Genomic DNA, 22,128 nt, shown 5'->3' on the forward strand with positions numbered 1-22,128 from the left:
AAGCTGCCTGTGAGATGATTGGTCAATTGTGTTTATTTCCCATCCCAGAGTCTTGCCACCTTGTTATTAAAGCGGTAGAAAATGGGGTGGTGATGGATGGAGCATCTGAACCAATCAGACACTCACACCCAGTCAACAGATCTGAGTTTAATCCATCACCCTTCTTTAGTCCACTCTGCCACCCCAGTTCATACATGGCCATATGCAAATCAGTTTGACCCTCTGCCTCATGGGAAAAGTCCAGCCCAAACTGACAAGCCACGCCTTCCCTGGACCGGAGACAAGCTTCCTAGGACTGGTTTCTGGCATTACAGCCGTCTTCAGCCAGGCTTGCTTGAATCCAGTGGCAAATTGAGCAAGGGACTCACGTCTGAGCATACCCTGCCAACTTACGGCAAACAAAGCGGTACAAAAGGGGGTGGTGATGGATGGAGCATCTGAACCAATCAAACACTCACACCCAGTCAACAGATCTTGGTTTAATCCATCACCGTTCTTTAGCCCACTCTGCCACCCCAGTTCAGACATTGCTATATGCAAATCAGTCTGACCCTGTGCCTCATCGGAACAGTCCAGCCCGAACTGCCAAGCCATGCCTTCCCTGGACCAGAAACAAGCTTCTTATGACCGGTTTCTGGCATTACAGCCATGTTTAGCCAGGCTTGCTTGAATCCAGTGGCAAAGTGAGCAAGGGACTCACGTCTGAGCATACCCTGCCAACTTATGGCAAACAAAGCGGTACAAAAGGGGGTGGTGACGGACAGAGCATCTGAACAAATCAAACACTCACACCCAGTCAACAGATCTGGGTTTAATCCATCACCATTCTTTAGCCCACTCTGCCACCCCAGTTCAGACATGGCCATATGCAAATCAGTCTGATCCTGTGCCTCATGGGAACAGTCCAGCCCGAAGTGCCAAGCCATGCCTTCCCTGGACCGGAAACAAGCTGCCTAGGACCGGTTTCTGGCATTACAGCCGTTTTCAGCCAGGCTTTGTTATTAAAGGTATTTGAAAACAAGAATTCTAGGATAAGGCCTCTTTGATGAGATAGTTTTCTGACAATCAAAATTCCACGGTGCACTCTTACAACTTGGTTCACACTTATGCAGGCCTTCAACAGTATATTTTACCCTAAATAGAAAGCAGTATGTCGTCCTCACTAGGTTTGTTTTGTTTTAATCTTTTACCTCTTCTGGTAGGGTTTCCTTCTGTTTGTGGCAATTTGTTGTATTGAGTCCCTGTCCCTATGAAAGGAGGTCTGTCCAGTCGACCTTACCTGTTGGGGATTTTTTGCTCCTTTTATCAAATGGCCAGAAAAAAGTTTTTATTGCCAATTTTTTAAGATTTTAAATTCTGTCAAAGTAGCCCTCTGAACTGGTGCTTGGTTGCCTCTTTAATATGGCAAATTCTAAAATTAAGGAAATGTGCATATTGCGAGCTCTCTTGTATATTAAGCATAGCTGTATTATTGTACTTTGATGGACTGCTATTTATTTTGCGTGTTTATACTGTGTGTTTTAATGTTTTCTTCTTTATAAATGTGGCAAATAAAGATATATTTGACTTTGACTTGACTTTGGCTCCAAAGGTCCTTAACAAACCTGGCAATTTGGTCAACCTGACAAAGGTGCATTGCCACTGGACAAAAGAATCAGGTTTATCATTCTCAGGGCTTTTTATGCATCCACAAATCAGCTTCAGCAGGACATTTCAGTGAGGGGTCTGGCCTCATCAAGCCCTGTTCAGCTTCGCTTGCAGCTTTGCCCCGCTTGGGTAATCTGAGCTCACACAGCAAAGTACCTTCCTTGGGCACAAGTTTTTCATTTCACCCACTTCCGACAATGGGTTTGGAGAGTTCGTCCGCCAGTTGGAATGCAACCAGTAATCCCAAGGGTGGCTCTTGGGATTATGACGTCAGGTTTTGGCTGACTTTCTGTGCTGGCCTTTCCGACACAGAAAGGCTGTCAGCACTCGAGGTGCCTGCCACAGGGTGCAGGGATGAACTGCACCTCATATTTTGCAATGGGAGCATGCATTCCGCCGGTTTATAGCCAGGATACAAGATGCTCCACTGTACAGTATCGGGGTTCGGTCGCATCCTAATTAGTCAGTCGAGACCGCCGACCGGGTGTCGGTCAGTCCCATGACCGAGACGATGTCAGGCGGAGGAAATTCCACCCAACACCATAATCAGCCCCTAAGTTAGGAGGTAAAACTTCAAACTGAGACAAACCTTGTTTTGTACCTCATTCAATACAGCTATTTAAGATGTTGATTTTCAATGTAAAAAAATGAATGAAAGAGCATCCAGTAGAATGACAACCTGATTTGTATAACGTGGGTCTGGTCTGGTGAACCAGTGATCTGCAAAGTGAATAGTAGATGTTTCAATAGTGTTCTTGGTATGAAAGTTCTAGAGAAGAACCTTGTGTCTTTCTTCGATTTCAAAAGCATGCACAATGCAACAAGTTTATTTGTTTTGTCTTATTCCACATCGTGAGTATTACTGTTAGAAAAGTCGAAGATGCTTTAGCAAGTGCTTTCATATTAATATAAGAATATTGATCATAATTCAAAGCCCAACTTGAAATGCTAATGACAAATCATAAGAAGAGCATGTGACGAATATATATTTTTTAAGCTGCATTCCCAGAAGGCAAAGTTAATGATTGTGCTTGCAAGAAGGATGCCGCATATTGTAGTTAGTTGTTACATATAAAGAAATAGTTTGGCCAGTATATTTATTTTAACCATATGGGTTGCTGTGTAAAATGTAATTAGAAGTTCAGCATATTATGTACAAGTCTTCTCAAAATCAAGACCATGTGGCCACGTGGAAAGGGAAACTTACTGCAGTTTTTTTCATCGGAATTATCTCCACAGTCATTTTGACTGTCACATCTCCAATGATCTGGAATACAGTTTTTGTTTGCACACTGGAACTCATGAGGTCCACACGTTTTCTTATCTGTAATGAGAATGGGTTAACAGTTATCATATGTCATCTAACCTGTGTGAAAAACTCGAAGATACATCAACTAATGTATGCACTCAAGAGTGAAGTGTCCTGTGCCCTGTGAACTCAGGGTGCACGTCACACACTCAAAGCCAAATGCTCAACTCTTCCTCTCCCACAGTATCCTGCAGTCTTTTTTTAACATTTCACTATACTTTCCGACCAGATTTCAGACCCTACACTAAGGGCCACAGTCCCACAGCATCTACAGTGATGTTATTGTAGATGTAATTTCCAATGTAATCAATGACATCATATGTTTCATGTGTGAGACCACAACAGGTTTTGCAAACATGAACTAAGGGATGATGGGTATAGTGGGAAAGGGTTATGGTAATTTATTTAAGCCATAAAATAAAATCTACTATAACATTTTTTAAAGCACATCAAAATAAAAACCATCATATGATCCAAAACGGAATACCGCTTAATATGGCTTTTAAGGTGAGCTATGTAAATCATTGCCCTATTATTGTACTGCATATTGATGACATATTTAATTAGATAATTTCTTCTGAGATCACTGGTAATAGCAGCTATATCAAGGTTACCATTATCAAAAGTTTTACTAATTGCCATTTCCATTGCCAAAAGTGCAAACAAATATTTGATCCCACACCAAGCTCCAGAAAGCATAGGTCTTGGCTAAAAACATTGATCAGCATAATCTGTTGTCTGGGTACCTGGCATAGCTGACAGTAACATCCTTTACAAGAGCTTCTTGGATTTGGCAAGAGCTATCACATGCGAATCTAGCACCCAGAGTCTTTTTCCAAGTGTTTGGTACAGATTATTTCTCATAATGACGCAACACTGGTGATGGAAGAAGTGAATTTCCAGTGGGCTCTAAGCTACAAAAACATCATCAAGCTCTGAGTTCCGTAAAAATGAATGACCACATCTTCCATGCAGAGCCTGCAGGGTATGACTGAAGGCTCTGCAGAATAGACAATAAGGGAAGGGTTGTGCATAGTGAATGGCAAAATGCACCATCCTGTGACTACACCATCTGGACAGTGCCATATATACCTTTTGTGAACTCTTAATCTAGGCATAGGGCATGGTCAAAGGTCTCTATTACCCTAGAGTTCAATGGCCACTGCCAAATGCCTTGCTATATGTTATGTTGTGATAGTGGGACATGACGCATGTTGTAACCAAAGGGCAAGGTATGTTGGCATGAGGTTAATGTGGTGGCTTTAAGAAGTCACCATGAAAAGAGTCCGATTTCATAAATTCCATAAAATGATTAATTGATGAGACAATATGATTGTCATCCAAGATTCAACAAACATTGTAATAAACATTTAGGATGAATTACGAAACGCGTAGGTGATTATTGGGCTTCGTGTATTTGTCCCATTTTTTGCTGATGCTCTTTCTTAGCATAATATTTGTTTACAAGAATATTGGAGGACGCAGAAAGATTTTAGCAGGAACTGTGCAACTGGTTGTTTTTCAAGGCTGTATAAACTGTCCATGCAATGTTCACCATGTGATACACATTGATATGAATGTGTGTGTGCCATCAATTAACAATGAATTGGTTCCTGTGAGCGCACAGTCTCCTCCTAAAATGGTTTTACCAGCTTCATGTTCTTCAGGAAGGAATGGGTGTTGGCCATGAGGGAAGTGATCAGGGTGCAAGGCAATGAGAGTTTGTGGGCTGTAGGGAGAGTTGTTTTTTACATTATTATTTAGTGTATAATAAGCCATTTAGCATCTCTGCCTGCAAATTATGGTTGATGAAGTCATCTTCATTTACCAGTGTTTTATTAGTTCTATACTACACAATAAACTAGCACCTGCTCAGTTTCTTCAGGTACTCATATTGATGCTAGGATCTGCATCCACTTTAGCCCACAATCTTTCAAAATGTTTAGCAATCAATAAATAGTGATAGCCAGTAGGTAGGAATAGTTAAGACCAAAGTTTCCATAGGAAAAGCGTTTTTTTGTTTTGCCAATAACTTTCACACCACTAGATGGATTTTCACGAAAGTTTCTAAAATCTTCCCCTTTGTGTTTCAGCTGCCGTGTTGGAAGTTTCAGTGTGATTAGTCAAGAAGGGGTTGAGAAAAAAGGGGGTCCCAAAATCTTTTTCCCCATGTAATGTATATTGGGAATTTTCAATTCTTGACTACAGCCCAAACCGCTGAACCAAATTTGGCAGAAAGCTAGATGATGGGCCAGAAAGCGTGCTTTCTGTGATTTGGCTTAAATCATTGCAGTAGTTGCAGCAATATTAAGTTTTAACAATTATAGCTATCTGAGGACGCAAGTCCTTGCAGTGGACACTCGGAATTTTCCAGAAATTTGATTGGCTGTCAACACTTCGACCAGGAACTGTTTGCAGCCATAATGGGACTCACCTTGAAGCTGAGTCCCACAAAACAAGATTACAACATATATTGAGATGTTATCAGTGATGTCACTGACCATATCATGAGTGATATGATATGTGAGGTCATAAGCAGTACATTGTGGGACTGTAAGTTAGTTAGCTCAAGTAACTATAGCTGCTGAATTTCACTGGTTTTGTATGAGGGAAATCTGATCCTAACTATAATGTCCCTGTAACCTTTGTTTTATTCAGTGAATTTCAAAAGTTTTTTTATGCCAGTAGCTAACTATAACATTTCTGTAACCTTTGTTTTTTTGTGTGAATTTCGATGTTGTTTTTAATTTTATTTCCTAACCATAACCTGTAACCTTGAGAGTAGGTGTGCACGAGTGTCTCCGGGGATGTCTGAGTGAGTGTGTGAATGTCTTAATGGCTGTTGAGTGGGTTTGTGAGTTTCTGAGTGGATCTGGGAGTGGGTGCATGTGTGTCTCCCTGAGCATGTGAGTGGGTATGTGAGTGTCTGAGTGAGTGTCTGAGTGGGTTTGTGAGTGGGTATGAGAGTGCCTGAGTGGGATTTTGAGTGCTTCCAAGAGTGTGTGAATCAGTCTCCGAGTGAGTGCATGAGTGTCCGAGTGGGTATGTAAGTGGGTGCATGAGTCACTCAGTAGGTCTCTGAGTGGGTGTGTGAGTCTCTGAGTGGGTCTGTGAGTTGGTGCATGAGTCTCAGAGTAAGTCTGTCAGTGAGCATGAGTGAGTATAAGTGGTTCTGTAAGTGGGTGCAGGAGTGTCTGGTTGGGTTCGTAAATGGGTATATATTTCCGAGCAGGTCTGTGAGTGGGTGTCTGAGTATCTGAATGGTCCTTTGAGTGTCTCTGTGCATCTGAGTGGTTCTATGAGTGGGTGCATGAGTGCCTGAGTGGGTTTGTGAGTAGGTGTGAGAGTGTTTGAGTATTTCTATGAGTGGTTGTGTGAGTGTCTGAGTGTGGGTGTGACTGCCTGAGTGTTTGAGTGGGTATTTAAGTATCTGTGTGGGTGTGTCAGTAGCTGTGTAAGTGACTAATCTACAACGTAACTCCACCTGCCCCTTTATCCAAAAAGAGTACACAGTTTTACTCAAAATACCTACCCAAGCACTGTACTTTTTACTGGTTAATTAGTAAATGCTACCTTCTTGGGTAAATGCCTGTTACATATTGTACATGTGTAAGGGCGCATGAGTACATGTCACCAGTGAATCTGTGTGCATTTTGGCAATTTGATTGTTCCTCACGCATCTTTATCCAGAAAATTGTGATAGCATGAATCTTCCTATAGAGAAGTTGACGAGTGTAAAAAGAGGTAAATTTCTACCAAACAAGGGTCCTTCCTCTTAGCTATATGAGGTAAGTGCTTCTTTGCTTGGTGGAGATGTCCTCATATTCCTCACCATCAAGGACTCATCACCAAAATCGATGGAAAAGGCAAAAGGGGCCTTTTAGTAAGCTGCCCATCATCCTGGCAAAAGGTGAGAAGACCACTGCATACTACTAAGGTGGACGGGGCGGGGCCAAACAGGTGGAGATTCCAGTGGTTTTGCAAATTTGTTTACTCAGAGTCATTTCAAGGGAGAAAAATGGGCTCTCACCAGGTACGGACAAGAAAGAACCCACTCACTAAACATTGCGCTCCAAATGATTAACAATGCAATCACCTCCCCGTCTCCTTTCAGATCATCTTGCAATGTATAATTGCCAATTAAACACACTTGCTTTGCCTTTGTCAAGCCCAGAAAACAGGCTTATTTGTACTTTACAGAAGTGGAGCTTCATTTGGGGCACCTGCTATGTTTATATATATATGTTTCTCATTGAGGATTAATTTCTGTAAACTTTAGCAGATCCTTTTTCTGGCTCTCCCTGCAACAGTTCTCTTGTAAAGCTTGCCCACATACCAATATTCTCTGCTGCCTGTCTGCCTGCTGCTCTCTGCTTCTGCCTCCTATGCTCCTTTCTTGCTCCATTTTGCATTTTTCTGCTCTTTTTCCTGCCCTTTGTTTTGCCTTTTCCTCATTTTTCTGCCCTCCATTCTGCTTTCACTGCTCATTTTCTATCCACTTCTACTCTGTTTTGCATTTTTTGCTAGTTTTTCTTTCCCCTGTTTTGCCTTTGCTGCTCACTTTTCGTCCCTCAGTTTTGCCTTTTTTGGTTTTTTTGCTGCTCTCTGTTTTGCCTTTTTTGCTAATTTTCCTGACCTCTGTTTTGCCTTTCCTGCACATTTTTCTGCCCTCTGTTTGACTATTCCTGCTCATTTGTTGCCCTCTATTTTGCCTTTTACTCTGTTTTTTTCTGACATCTATTTTGCCCTCTTGCGCTCTGTTTTGCCTTTCTGCTTGTTTTTCTGCCCCCTGTTTTGCCTTTCTTGATAGTATTAATGCCCTCTGCTTTGCACTCTTCTACTCCGTTTTGTCTTTTTGCTTTGTTTTCCATTCTCTGCAATGGGGAGGGAGGCAGCGGTGACCCCATCCCCTAGTGCCTGAGAAAAATTAAATGAGGGACGGGATCACATGTCCCCTTCCCTGGGCTGATGGCGGCCTGGGGACTCCATCCTCCTTGGCCTGACACGTCGACTTGGGTGCACTGTCTCGACCCAGGATACCCAGTGTACTACGCTAGGGACCGTGGGGGGAGCCTCAATGGCCCCGCGGTCCCTGCCAGGTCCCTGCCTCCTGCAGGATCCAGCACTACTCCTGCACGAGCTGCTAAATGTGCATGCAGGAGCAATCTTTCCTCTGTTTCATGACAGTGATCAGGAAAAACGATTAGAACGCAACTCCCCGCATTCAGGAGCAATTTGACAGGTCCTGCTTTCAAAGAAGTGGGGATAGTGTTTGCTCTAGCTTGGCAACAGCTGTCACAGCTCCCACCAAGCAATAGTCAACAGCTATCTCCTGAAGGTGGGTACCTCGGGAGATAGCAGGAGCCTGCCCTATGGGGTCATAGTATTCTAGGCCCATTAATGGCTCCAGAAATATGTATAGGCCAGCCCAGGAGGTGGCCCGCACGGCTCCCTCCCAGTTTTATATATACATTTAGCCATGGGAGGTGGTGGTCCATGGAGCCCAGAGAGGTCCATGCAGCCCCCCTGCATCTTTATTAGTTTAGCAGTGGGGAGATGGTGGTCCCCAGAGCATATTAAAACACCAGGAGGTGGGTCTACGTTGCTCTCACCACTATTTTTCTGAATTCCTGGGGAGGTTTTGTTCTCCAAGGATCAAAGCGCTGAATGGCAGGGGTACACATGGCCCCGTCCCATATCATAAAGCCCTTGGAAGGTGGTTGCCCCCGGGCTTAAAAGAGTTCTTGAGGGGGTGCCATTCACCCCTCCTTAATATAATATATATTAATCTGCTCCCGGATCTGGCCCACTTGGGAGCTAAACTTAAAGGAAGCGTGTTGAAAAATGTTGTCTCAAATTTGTGAATATTTACAATTCCGCTGGATTTTATTTTCTAAAAATGCATTTTTGTCCTGACAGAGTACCTGGGGGGCCATAGGACCAGAGCTAGGGGGGTCAGAGTAGTCCTACCCTGCCCCTTTTTCTTTAAAAATGGCTGCCAATACTTCCTGATTGAAATGTTGGCAGCCAATCAAATCTCTAAACAATATTATGATTATTTGCAATGGTGTAGTGACCATAGATATACAAATCTGGCTTTCCTATAATATCTCAAAAAGAACACAAAATAACAAAAAGCAGGGTTTCTGAACCAAGAGCTACCTTTCTGTCAAATTTGGTGTAATTCCATCCAGCAGTTCTGTGTGAATTAACATGGAAAAAGCACTTGTTTACCCCCTTTTTTCTCACCTCCGCTTGACAGATAATCCCGAAACCTTCCATGCCCAAAAAGAGTCACTAGTACACTTTTTTTGGAAATGTTTGTGAAGATTCATCAAATGGCGCCAAAGATATAGTGAAGTCACAATACACTTTTCCCATGGATACTAGGGTCTACCTCGAACTATATATATATATGACTTGTTTACAAAGACTGTGTGTTGAAACGCGTCGAGTCAATAAATACTTTTCCTAAACTTTAAAGATCCTGAGTGCGACCCGTTCTTGTGTTGCTTGCAGCGCAAGATATTCACATTTATGTCAGCGGGTCCAGAGCCCGCCCGTCTGCACCAGCCCCGCCAGGTGGAAAAAATCGGATGCAAGGCTGTTCATTTTACACAGACTCATCTTTCCCGATTCCCGCTGCTGCCACAAATACCCTGGAAGTGATTTACCACGAAGAAAAAACCGTAACGGAGCATGAAGGATTTCCGGACGGGAACACAGAGGACGTGCACTGACCTCATTCCGGGGGATGTGCACTCCGTGTCTGAATCCCGCATTGAACCCTCGGTGAAACTCCAGGTTTATTTCATGTTCTTGGAAGCAGCAGGGGCGCCACCGTCTCGATTACACGCAGCCGCGTGCAATCACGACCACAGGGGAGGATCTTTCAAACTAAATGGAAGAAATCGCTTGAGGCAAGGCTCGGGCGTATGCAGTGCCGCTGGTATTCCTAAGCATTGAAACAATGTGTGAGGCGATTCGTCAGAGATTGGATGTGGCAAGATCTCTGTTTCTAGAGGCTGACGTGACAACCAATGATAACTCTGTAAGACCAACTGCGGGGGATACCGGGCAAATCGGACTTTGAAACAGGCCTTTTCAAACTTGAAAAACTATGCAAGAAAGAGATCAATCGAAGCTGGGAAGTGATCTCCTTGGACAATTATATTGAAGTTCGGCGCGTCCCAAGGGGACTGAGTGTCTTGGTGACCCCCACATATCAGAACCCTAACCTCAAATTACTGGAATAATGGTCTGCCCTGATGGCAGGCACCTGCAAACAGATGCTTGGCATCCTTTCCAAATATGCAGTGATGGAACCGCAACACATTGGAGAGGAACTTAAAGAGCTCCGCGAAGCGCTGAGCAAAATGCCTAATCAAGAAGAAATATCAAAGTTCATCAAAGAAATGAAGATAAGGCTGACCAAGTATGAAGATGGGATCAAGGCAAGGAAACGCTGTACATTCATAAGGGACAGGAATGATTATGCGCTAGGACGCATTCTTACTATCAGCAGAAAATATGACACCATAAGAAAGGATTATAAGAAGATTGAAGCACTCAAAGCACAGGAATCAGAGACCTTGGGTTCAAGTTCTGCTGCCCCTTTGGATGATGAGGACAGAAATGCAACCATGGCGCCGCATAGAGGACCATTCACATCACTGGAAGAGTACCTTTTTATGCAACTGAGCCTCAGTGCCACCAAAAAACCAGCACGGGGAAGAGGAAAAAGAGGAGGCAAAGAACAAGACAAAGGAGACAAACAAGGAGAGGGGGCGAAGTCCAGCGACAACTCAACGCCACATGGGTGAGGCATCAGGCGATCAAAGAGGAACAAATAAGGGGTGAGCAACCTAACTTTACTATCATTAATCTCTTCCCTCATGCTATCAGCCCCCCCAGGAAAGATCGGTCTTGGAACTAGGCCTATCTTTCTGCCCCACAGCTAATTTTTACTTTGCCAAAACATGTATCGACCTTTTTTTGTTCATGTTCAAACTTAAGCTTTTAAAGATGTACGCTTCAAAACAAAACATAGGTTCCTCAAACTCTAGACTAGTGGACACCCCCCTGTCCCTACGGATGCTACCTTATCGATAAGGGACCTTGACACCATGGCAGGCACGAGGGAAATCCAACTGGGTGCCAGGGATTCCGGAGACGGACAGTGAACTCTTGATCAGCATGGAAATGGAGATCAACAAAAGATCCAGGAACGATTTCAAACCCAGATCAAAATTCAATCCTATAACCCTACATGATGAAATTGACACATTCCATGAGACTGTTTTACTTGATCTGTTGTCCTTATGGAAAAAGGAGGATAACAACTTTGCCAGAAACTTAACTGCAAAACACACAAGATGAACTTAACTGCAGCCCAAAGGGCTGGCTTCCAGTCTTTGAAACAAGCAACCGACTTTGTAATAAAACCCTCTGACAAGGGGGGTAATGTGGTCCTCTGGGATATCAATAAATACCGAACAGAGGCCAAGAGACAACTAGAATTCTCAGGATTTTACCTGAGATCCAGTTTGGCAAGATATAACAAAACCATTCTGGAATACCACAAAATGTTGAGTGACTGGCATGAGAACGACTTGCTGAATCAAAATGAGATCCTGTTCTTACTAGTAAAGAAACCCGTTACCCCAGTTTTCTATATGTTGCCGAAGGTACATAAACATTCTACTGATCCCCCCGGCAGACCCAATATATCGGCCAAGCAGAGTCTCCTTGAGAACACATCCATCTATCTGGACTACTTTCTTTGCCCATATGTTCTGAATCTACCCTCATACTGCAGGGACACCATGGACTTCCTGTCCAAAGTGCAGGAAATCCCATGGAAAGACAAATACATCCTGGCAACAATAGATGTTGTTGCATTGTATCGAACATGACCTAGGCCTACAAGCCTGTAAATTTTATCTGAGAGATAGGCCAACCACCATGTATGACTACACTGCACTGCTGATGCGCATGTTACACTTCTGCCTACACAATAATTGCTTCCTGTTCGAGGATGACTGGTATGAACAGTACTCTGGCACCGCCATGGGAAGTTGCTTTGCTCCTTCGTACGCATGCCTGTTCATGGGGTGGTGGGAAGCGGAGCACCTATGGCATGATGGCAACACACAGAACATGAACAATGTTATCCTGTGGACCCTCTACATATACAATGTCTTTCTTATAGGGGATGGTCCACAGGATACTTTGAACACTTTTATTCGAGAACTCTCGGTGAACAATTTAAACCTACAATTCACCAGCAAAACTGATCGGACTAGCATAGAGTTCCTTGACATCCTACTGGAGGTGGATCATGAAACACTGAACACCATTTTATATAGAAAGCCAACATCTAGTAACAGTATCTTACATGCATACAGCCACCACCCGACAGGCCTAAAGAACAGCATCCCCTATGGGGAACTAATGAGAGCTAAGCGCAACTATAGCACCAAAAAAGAAGCCAAGAACATGAAGGGGCGTTTTAGGGGCAGGGGCTACTCAGGTAAGACTATCAGAATAGCAACTGAGAAAGCAGACAAAATAAACAGAAATAGCCTCCTGATACCAAAAGTGAAGGACAGTGGCAAACAGGAAGTGAGGCTCATCACCACTTATAACCATGCTTCACAGGAAATCCATCAGATAGTACGGAAGCACTGGCACATAGTCAGAAATTATGTGGTGATAGGGAAGTTGGTCAGTCCGTCACCACATGTAACATAGAAAAAGTGTCAGCCCTTACAAAACATGTTGGTACACAGCCACCTATCCATGAAATCAAGATCACGTGGGACCTGGTTGGGGAAACTCCCAGGATTCCACAAATGTGGGAGGTGCAGAGCATGCAACAACAGTACACATGTCAAAACTTTCACCCTCGCCAGGGAAAATCAACTGTTTTATCAATTGCAACACTGATTTTGTCGTTTATGTTTTGATTTGCATCTGTGGCCTGCCTTATGTGGGAAGCACTATATTCCCGGTGAAGAAGCGCGTCCTAGAGCACCTGCGTGCGATCAAAAATGGTGACATGACATATGCCATAGCCAAACACTGTAATCTGATACATCCCAATGCCAAAGATGCCAGCTCTAAAATCTAATTTTTTGACATTGACAAGATCCCAGTGCCAGCGAGAGGAGTTCGGGAAAGTCATCTGCAATGCCTGGAATCTGAATATATTGTAAAGTTACAAAGCAAGACCTCGGGAGGCCTCAACCATGAGGAGGACCTGCATGTCCACCTAGGCTGAACCTATAGGGAATTCTGTCCACCATTACATCACAGTATTGTGAGGACTTCCCCCTTCATTCCTCCCTCCTTTTCCTCCTCCCCCATTTCTGTTAATCCAGATTGAATTTCTGACCCTGATCTGCCCACACACTGCTAGTTACATCTAGCATTAGTTTATCCACTATGGACCACAGGACCACGGTCATTGTCTATAAGGCAAGAGCTTGACCTGGCCTACCCGGCTACCCAACTCCTAAGACTGCTGGTCTTTTTCTTTACCTTTTAGTAGTCATATTAGAACACATGTATATTTTTTGTCTATCACTTACTGCCTCACCATAACTCTGATATTTATTTTCACCCCCCTTTAAAAAGACCACAAGTGGACCCAACCCAATTTCTTTTCTCCTCTGGACATCCTGTGTTTTAAAAGGTACATATATTGTACCTTTAGTGGGTCCTTGGTTCTACCGAGGCACAAGATGGCTGCCAACACTTCCTGGTTTGGAGTGTTGACAGACAGTGGCAGCCAATCAGCATGCCTTCCCGAGAAAGCAGCATGCACATTGGCTGCCAACACTTCTAACCAGGAAGTGTTGACATCCATCTTGTGCTAGGTAGACCGAGGCACAAGAAAGCAGAAAAACAAACATGCAGAAAAAAAGGGGGGAAGGGTAGAAGCACCCTGACCCCCTAGGCCTACTCAGGGGGTCCCACAAGGACCCCCAAGTCCAAAAACCTGGTATGTTTATTTAAAAATTACCCCCCCAGGGGGACCAAATCGCGGGGGCATAGTGCTAAAGAAGTGTGGGGGATGCACAATCCCCCCCACACTGCCCCAGGGACCGCCGCCCTCCGGGGCAAAGCAAAGCAGCCCCCTGGCGCAAACTGGAGGCTCCTGGTGGGCTAGTTGCCCCCCAGGGACCCCAGTATGCAAGGGGAATGAGTTGCCCCTCTGCAAACACGCCCGGGGTCTGCGTTGCAGAGAGGTGTAAAAAAGGGTGTGGCCTCATTACACCTCTCTGCAATGCAGCCCACTGGCTTATACTGGAGGTTCCATGTGGGCTAGTTGGCCCACAGGTACCCCCAGTATGCAAGGGGAATTCGTTCCTCCTCTGCAAACGCGCCAGCGGTTGCATTGCAGAGAGGTGTAAAAAAGGGTGTGGCCTCATTACACCTCAGTGCAATGCAGCCCCCTTGGTGCATACTGCAGGTTCCAGGTGGGCTAGTTGGCCCCCAGGGACCCCCTTTATGCAAGGGGAGTTAGTTCCCCCTCTGTAAACACGCCCGGGGGCTGCGTTGCAGAGAGGTGCATAAAAGGGTGTGGCCTCATTACACCTCTCTGCAACGAAGCCCCCTGCCGATGTTCCAGGTGTGCTAGTTGGCCCACAGGGACCCCCATTATGCAAGGGGAATTAGTTCCCCCTCTGCAAACACGCCCGGGGGCTGCGTTGCAGAGAGGTGTAAAAAGAGGCGTGGCTTCATTACACTTCACTGTGGCGTGTTTTAAGTTGGGAATTAATTCTTCTTCAATCCAGAGGTCCCCTAGAGGGCAACTAGTCCAACAGGTATATCCAGTAAGCACCATGGAGCTGCGCTGCAGAGTGTTGTAAAAAGGGGGCGTGCCCTCTGAACACCTGCCTGCAAAAATGTAGTAAATCAGTATAAAAAAAATAACAATTAATACATTTAAAAATTGTCTTTCAAAAAACCTTCGAAATTAAATGAAAAAACAGAGGTTTTAGGCCTGATATAGTAAGGAATTAGCATTTAAAAAAACATTGAAATTCACTAAAAAAACATAGGTTTCAGGCCTTATATAGTTAGGAATTAGCATTAAAAAAACTTTGAAATTCACTGAAAAAACCATAGGTTTCAGGCCTTATATAGTTAGGAATTAGCATTCAAAAAACCTTTGAAATTCACTGAAAAAAAACATAGGTGTCAGGCCTTATATAGTTAAGAATTAGCATTTAAAAAACCTTTGAAAATCACTCAAAAAACTATAAGTTTTAGGGGTGTTATAGTTAGCTGGACATTTCACTCATACAAAACCATTGAAATTGCTCCTATATAGTTAGTTGTACTAACTATATTTCGCACACCCGCAATCCACTGCTGATGATGTCACATATTAGATCATTCATGACATGGTCAGTGACATCACTGATTCCTAATTATATAAGGCCTGAAACCTATGTTTTTTTCAGTGAATATATATATATATATATATATATATACATACATATATACATACATATATAGATATATATATGTATATATATATATATATATGAAAAAGCAATCCCAACCCGTCAGTGGATGACAGGCAACATCAGGGTGCAGACCTCATTACGCCACAGCAAACAGCCAAAACGAAGCTCACAAAGGATCCAACTTGATATATATATGTTACCACTCGATACCGGTAATCCAGGGCTCTAGCAGCGTTTTTTGTAAATATAGCAGCAAACTTCCTGTAAACCTCCCAGGTTCAGAAAGGGTCGGGACACTCCGGGATGCTTACAATAGGTTTATTTAGCAACAACGGTTACAAAAGCCGATGCGTTTCGCCGTAAGGATTGGTCACGGCGAAACGCGTCGGCTTTTGTAACCGTTGTTGCTAAATAAACCTATTTGAAGCATACTAATACAGTTTTTCATCAATAAGTTAATTGACAATGTTGCAGTGATATTGCAGTGATTTATTAATGATGACATGAAGATGGCATGAGCAATGTGAGGTAATTAGCAGTGCATGCATGACTTTGTTAGGAGGAAGGTGTCTTTCTTCCCCCCTTTGCACATTTATTGAGAGATTCATGATCCTGTGGCCAGAACAGAAATAAGGTCAATATCAATGATTTAGAATTACATTATTTGAGGATGACCATACCAGAATGTGCCCTATACAGAGTGTAGGCTACTTTATATTTTGTATTAGATGTAATTAGTTATTTAACTCAAAAAATAATATGACTACTGAGCATACATTTGTTAAAGTTAAATAGGATGAACTCTGCTTCTAATATTATGTTTACTTCAATTTGAGTAATGTTAAAGGCAAAATCTAGAATGCTAGACAAGATAAGAGAAATTTACCTTACGTAGACAGGAGATCAAACCCAAGGGCCAAAAAGCTTTGGCTTGCAATTTGTGAACAAGGCAATTTCGCTAAAGGCATCATGGCTGCTGTGTCACACATGCATGATAAACCTGCTAATTAAATGATGTGTTGGAGTGCCTGCATCTTCTAATCTGGGAAACCGCCTATGTAAAAGTTTGCCCTCCCTTGGTTGTGGCACATTTAATGCAAAATAAATCCAAATGTGAATGAGGAAGTATTGAATTGCATCTTAAGGTATTTCTATTTACAGATGCTTTGATGATTCTATTAAATGTGTCAGACTTGTAAAGTGGTAAACAAATACAGTACATGTTATAATGATAATTTACGGACAAAGAAGTTTAACAGTAATTTCCCACTCACCCATGTCCATATGTTGCAGCTGCATTGCATTTCCCAATGTACCATCTAAAAGAAGGAAAGAGGCAACACTGGAAGTGAGGCAACATTTGGAAATGAAATGCAGCTGAGTATTCATATGAAAATGAAATTGCGTTGTAACTACTGATGTTCAAAAAACTTTAATTCATTGTTAATTTGGTATGTGGTAAATATGCTGTTTCATCTATAACATTCCTAATCTTCAACAGTCTGTCTTATTCTGCATGAGAGCTTTTAAAATAGTTAAAGTTGAGTAGTGTTTACTGACATCCATTATTTAGAGCTTGCACAGATATGAGGAACTACACAGAACCTATTTCCATAATAACATTCAAATTCCTTTTAAGGCATTGCAATTAGCGTGGCACCGGTGATACTATTCTGAAATGACCAAAGATAAAGCTCCTAATCAATAGTCAGTGGAGTCACTAGCACTTTTAAAATATTTTCACAGGCTCAAATTGATTAGATACTCTGGGGGCCTAAATATTTACAGTATTGCATTGTGGACTATTTTAGATTAATAATATGCAGATTATGGTAAATGCAAGTTTATCACAGTGATGGTTGTTCAGCTTGTTTTACACTATTGTATTGACATGCCCCTCTTCGTTCACATGCAAACCTTTAACAGCGGGAATTATCATAATCATGTGAAGATATCAGATTCTCCAACAAAATTTTCTCTGAACAAAATGTGTGTGTTCACATTCTTTTCCTTGGGGACACTTTTGATATTTTGTCTTCAAACTTATATATTGCAAATGACAGGCTGACATGGATTTAAAGAGCAGTAATAATTTAGCATGTAAATCTGGCAAAATTCCTAATCCCACTTTAGTCACCCAAGATGAAGTCAATAACAACCCTTTGGTCTTATCTGCCATGAATGTAGTCATTCTTGACACTCTCACTGCAAAATTTCGTTGTACCCTTACTTCTTTTCTCAACTCACCTAAAGAATATATACTTTAAATTTATTGAAAAAGAAACACACCATTATACTTCATATAGAGAAAGGTAATAATAAAAAAAGTACCATGTTATGTCAAATGTGTCTCTCGTTCGATCATAAAACTTAACTATTACCAATTTTAATTGATTGGAAAGTATGTAGCTATTAATTCAAGAGGCACACCAAGGTTTCTGTTGAAGATTTGCATGACACTTTGAGTACACCCACATTATGTAAGTTTTTTTCCACTCTTTTTGAACTTCTTTTTAAGGCTGAGGCTTGTTCACTAAATTCCATCCTGTGAATGTCTTTTGCAATAAATTGTTACCGACAACCATTCATCCCCTTTATCTAGTGAGGCTCTGTCTTTAAACAGATCTGTAGTGCTGTGAAACTAGAAATAAATTTAGTACACACATCAAGTTGTCCATATATTTATCCAGTGGCGGCCAACATAGGTAAGTGCGGTAGGGCAGGGCGGGCAGGGCCGGCAGGGGGAAGTCGACAGACTACAGAATAGGTTTTATTTATTTAATTATACCTATTCGTTTGTCTCCTACCCCAGCCTGCCCCGCTGCACCACATTTAACTGTGCCGGCCGTCGCTGTGTTTATCAGTCAAGACTATATTCCATAGTGTAACATTCACAGAAACACTAAAAACAAACTGTAAGATTTTCTATGTTGCAAAATCATATCTTCAAAATGAAACAACCAGCAATATTTCAGGCCATGTTATATGTTTACCTCTCAAACATTAAAGTAATATATTGGGTGTAGAGGGTGACAGCTTTCAATACACATACAAAATAAAAATTGTTTTCTAATCCTCGGTTATTGCCCTAGGAATGGGTTTAATTGCACTGTAGGTGGTGACTGTAAATCACAACAGTTTACTGTTCTGGGCTATTGTGTTACTTAATAGGTTTTATTACAACCAATCCAAACATGCACTATCCCCATTTAGAAAAAGGAAGTAATGCGTAATCCCATGACATAATGAAGTATTGCTTGACATGCTTAGTTGAAGATTTTTTCCAGGACTAGGGAATAATTACACAATGAAACTATTCCCAGGAACAATTGTTTATTTACCGCAGATGGAAACTTGGCTTTGCCTTGATTAATTGCTTATCCAAAAGTGCAATTATTAAGTGAAATTATTAATCTGAAGATATGGTGAAGCTGATTAGAGAAAATAACTTGCATTTCAAGCACAGCACTGCCAAATAAAAGAAGTCTAGTATTTAATTCAAAGAGAATGAGTTAGAGAGTGTGCTTACTCTGATCAGGTACGAACAGTGACGATCAATAAAAAAAGAGAACGCTCCATTAATAAAATCTAAAAAGAATATAAATAGAATTAAAGATGAGTGGAACACGAGGAAACCATGAAACCTGGAGTCTCATTTGAAGTTTGGTGGGTGCGGGACATTTTTCAAAAACATCACAAACGTCTGGACTGTCAAATTCTTATCTCACTCTATATATAGTTGACAGAACAGCCATGTTTCTGGCAGTCAACCTTATGCTGTCTCTACTGTTGATATGTTGCTGTTGGCAAAGTATATCAGACCCATTTAGCGGTGCATATATCAACAACCTTTGCACTGTTTGGAGTTGATGGTCCGAAACAGGAAAAAACAATGATCCCATGCACTGGATGAAAACTTGCATTCTCAGGGACACTTCTTACTTTTGTTTTTCAATAGCAAATGTTTGCTTTGTGAGTTTGTTTTTTAACAAATGTAAAAACTTTGCTAAACAGAACAACAAACATTGCGCCTGCTCAGAAAAGTTTCAATGGTTTTAGTGGGGCTCTGTTAAAAGCAGAGTGATCTTCCCCTGCCTCGCAGAAATCAAAAAGTCCTGGCTCACTAAGATTTTGTATCAGGCTTGCAGCACTTTTTTGGCACAACATGGACACAAATCTATTTTGGGATTTAGAAAGTCACTCAGAGCCCAATGCGGGTGGGTTTGAAAAAAAAAACAACAATTAATGCAAGGCAGTGAATAGCGCTACTTGTGCTATCCTGTGTCAGGTAGGAGTTACATGGCTGGAGCATGGGCGTTATTGTGCAACAACACATATATTTTGATGCAACCCCATATATGCAAAGATTTGTTAAGGTGGACTTGTACCAAAAAGATGTGCATGCCCAAGGATGGCCTAAAAAGGAGAAATATTTATATTTTTCTCATTACTTTCTCTTATGTATGCTTTCTGCATTTTGCATCACACATACAAAAAGGAATATGCCCCTAAGAATACCTTTTGTGCACAAATTTCTGCCTTCCTGCACAAAAGCTATTTTGACCACTGAAGGCACCCTTGCATCAAAGCAAAAGGGTGCCTGTATTGTCACTAGGCAGCCAGAAGTGAGCAAACGCTACGAGAAAGCAGAAATGCACCATATCTTGTTAGATGTGACACATTTAATCTCTCCCTTTGATGCAAAGCAGCACAGCAACTTACCTTGTTGCATTGCGTCAAAGTTTAGTAAATATGGCCCTAAGTAGGGTGGTCAGTTTTCTAGCAGTCCCATAGAGTACATTTTTTTCTCTGCCCCAAGACTACCATTACCAGGTGTTCTGGTAATTCTGAAGGCAGTGAAATAACAGGGATTACGTTTTGTGAATTGACATATAGAAATTGATATTTCCCGAACTTCACTGCCGAAATCTCTGTGCAAAAGAATATTCCACTTTTGAATCTGATGACTACAATAACTGTAATTATCATGAGAATGTATACACCACTCAGATTAAGGGTCTAAATGTTATAAACTCTAATGAAGTACTATATAATCTTCATCTTCAGTCTATCATAAATCAAGTGCTGTTTTTGCTTGGATGAAAATATGATTACACATTTAAAATAAACATTTACAGTAAGAACACAGTAAAGAGAAAATAGAGTGAGACATGTAACCTTAGTAGGCATTTTCCCTATGTGATGGACTAATAAATTATACAAAAAACAATTTGATGGACAGAATGTAGATCAATGTCTTACATTCACCCCAGTACAAGGACCTGGGCCTAAATCCATCGTTTTTTGCACTCCACACCACCCTGGGTTAGATAATGGCTTTATGCAAATCAGCTCTGACCCTGTGCCCCATGGGAACAGTTCAGTCCGAACTACACAGCCATATCTTTCCCAGACCGGAATCAAGCATCCGAGGACCGGACCGGTTTCGAGGTAACACCTCTCATCAGCCCGGCTAGCTTGACTCCAGTGGTGTGGAGGCTCTGGGACCCACGTCTGAGCTACCCCAGTACACTCAGGGAGAAAATTACAAAAAACAATTTGATGGACAGAATGTAGATCAATGTCTTACATTCACCCCAGTACAAGGATCTGGGCCTAAATCCATCTTTTTTTGCACTCCACACCACCCTGGGTTAGATAATGGCTTTATGCAAATCAGCTCTGACCCTGTACCCCATGGGAACAGTCCAGTCCGAACTACACAGCCACATCTTTCCCATGCCGGAATCAAGCATCCGAGGACCGGACCGGTTTCGAGGTAACACCTCTCATCAGCCCGGCTAGCTTGACTCCAGTGGTGTGGAGGCTCTGGGACCCACGTCTGAGCTACCCCAGTACACTCAGGGAGAATATTACAAAAAACAATTTGATGGACAGAATGTAGATCAATGTCTTACATTCACCCCAGTGCAAGAATCTGGGCCTAAATCCATCGTTTTTTGCACTCCACACCACCCTGGGTTAGATAATGGCTTTATGCAAATCAGCTCTGACCCTGTGCCCCATGGGAACAGTCCAGTCCGAACTACACAGCCATATTTTTCCCAGACCGGAAACAAGCATCCGAGGACCGGACCGGTTTCGAGATAACACCTCTCATCAGCCCGGCTAGCTTGACTCCAGTGATGTGGAGGCTCTGGGACCCACGTCTGAGCTACCCCAGTACACTCAGGGAGAAAATTACAAAAAACAATTTGATGAACAGAATGTAGATCAATGTCTTACATTCACCCCAGTACAAGGATCTGGGCCTAAATCCATCGTTTTTTGCACTCCACACCACCCTGGGTTAGATAATGGCTTTATGCAAATCAGCTATGACCCTGTGCCCCATGGGAACAGTCCAGTCCGAACCACACAGCCATATCTTTCCCAGACCGGAATCAAGCATCCGAGGACCGGACCGGTTTCGAGGTAACACCTCTCATCAGCCCGGCTAGCTTGACTCCAGTGGTGTGGAGGCTCTGGGACCCACTTCTGAGCTACCCCAGTACACTCAGGGAGAAAATTACAAAAAACAATTTGATGGACAGAATGTAGATCAATGTCTTACATTCACCCCAGTACAAGGATCTGGGCCAAATCCATCGTTTTTTGCACTCCACACCACCCTACATACAAACCAGGCCTCTCAAACAGAACGAAAAGAATCAAAGGACAATTTGACTGCAA

General features: G+C 42.4%; 1 protein-coding gene across 1 annotated transcript in view; it reads right to left on the minus strand.

Moving 5' to 3' along the window:
• The window catches only part of LRP1B (LDL receptor related protein 1B), a 3,669,685-nt gene that overhangs the window by 447,074 nt on the left and 3,200,483 nt on the right, over positions 1-22,128 (minus strand). The window contains exons 67-68 of the mRNA XM_086955170.1: positions 16,710-16,754; positions 2,855-2,971 (exon numbers count right to left, since the gene is read on the minus strand). Coding sequence (XP_086811296.1) covers positions 2,855-2,971; positions 16,710-16,754 — 162 coding nt within the window. The remainder of the gene's footprint in view (positions 1-2,854; positions 2,972-16,709; positions 16,755-22,128) is intronic.

This window comes from Lissotriton vulgaris, chromosome 2_1, assembly GCF_964263255.1.
Source record: "Lissotriton vulgaris chromosome 2_1, aLisVul1.2, whole genome shotgun sequence".
Classification (NCBI taxonomy): domain Eukaryota; kingdom Metazoa; phylum Chordata; class Amphibia; order Caudata; family Salamandridae; genus Lissotriton; species Lissotriton vulgaris.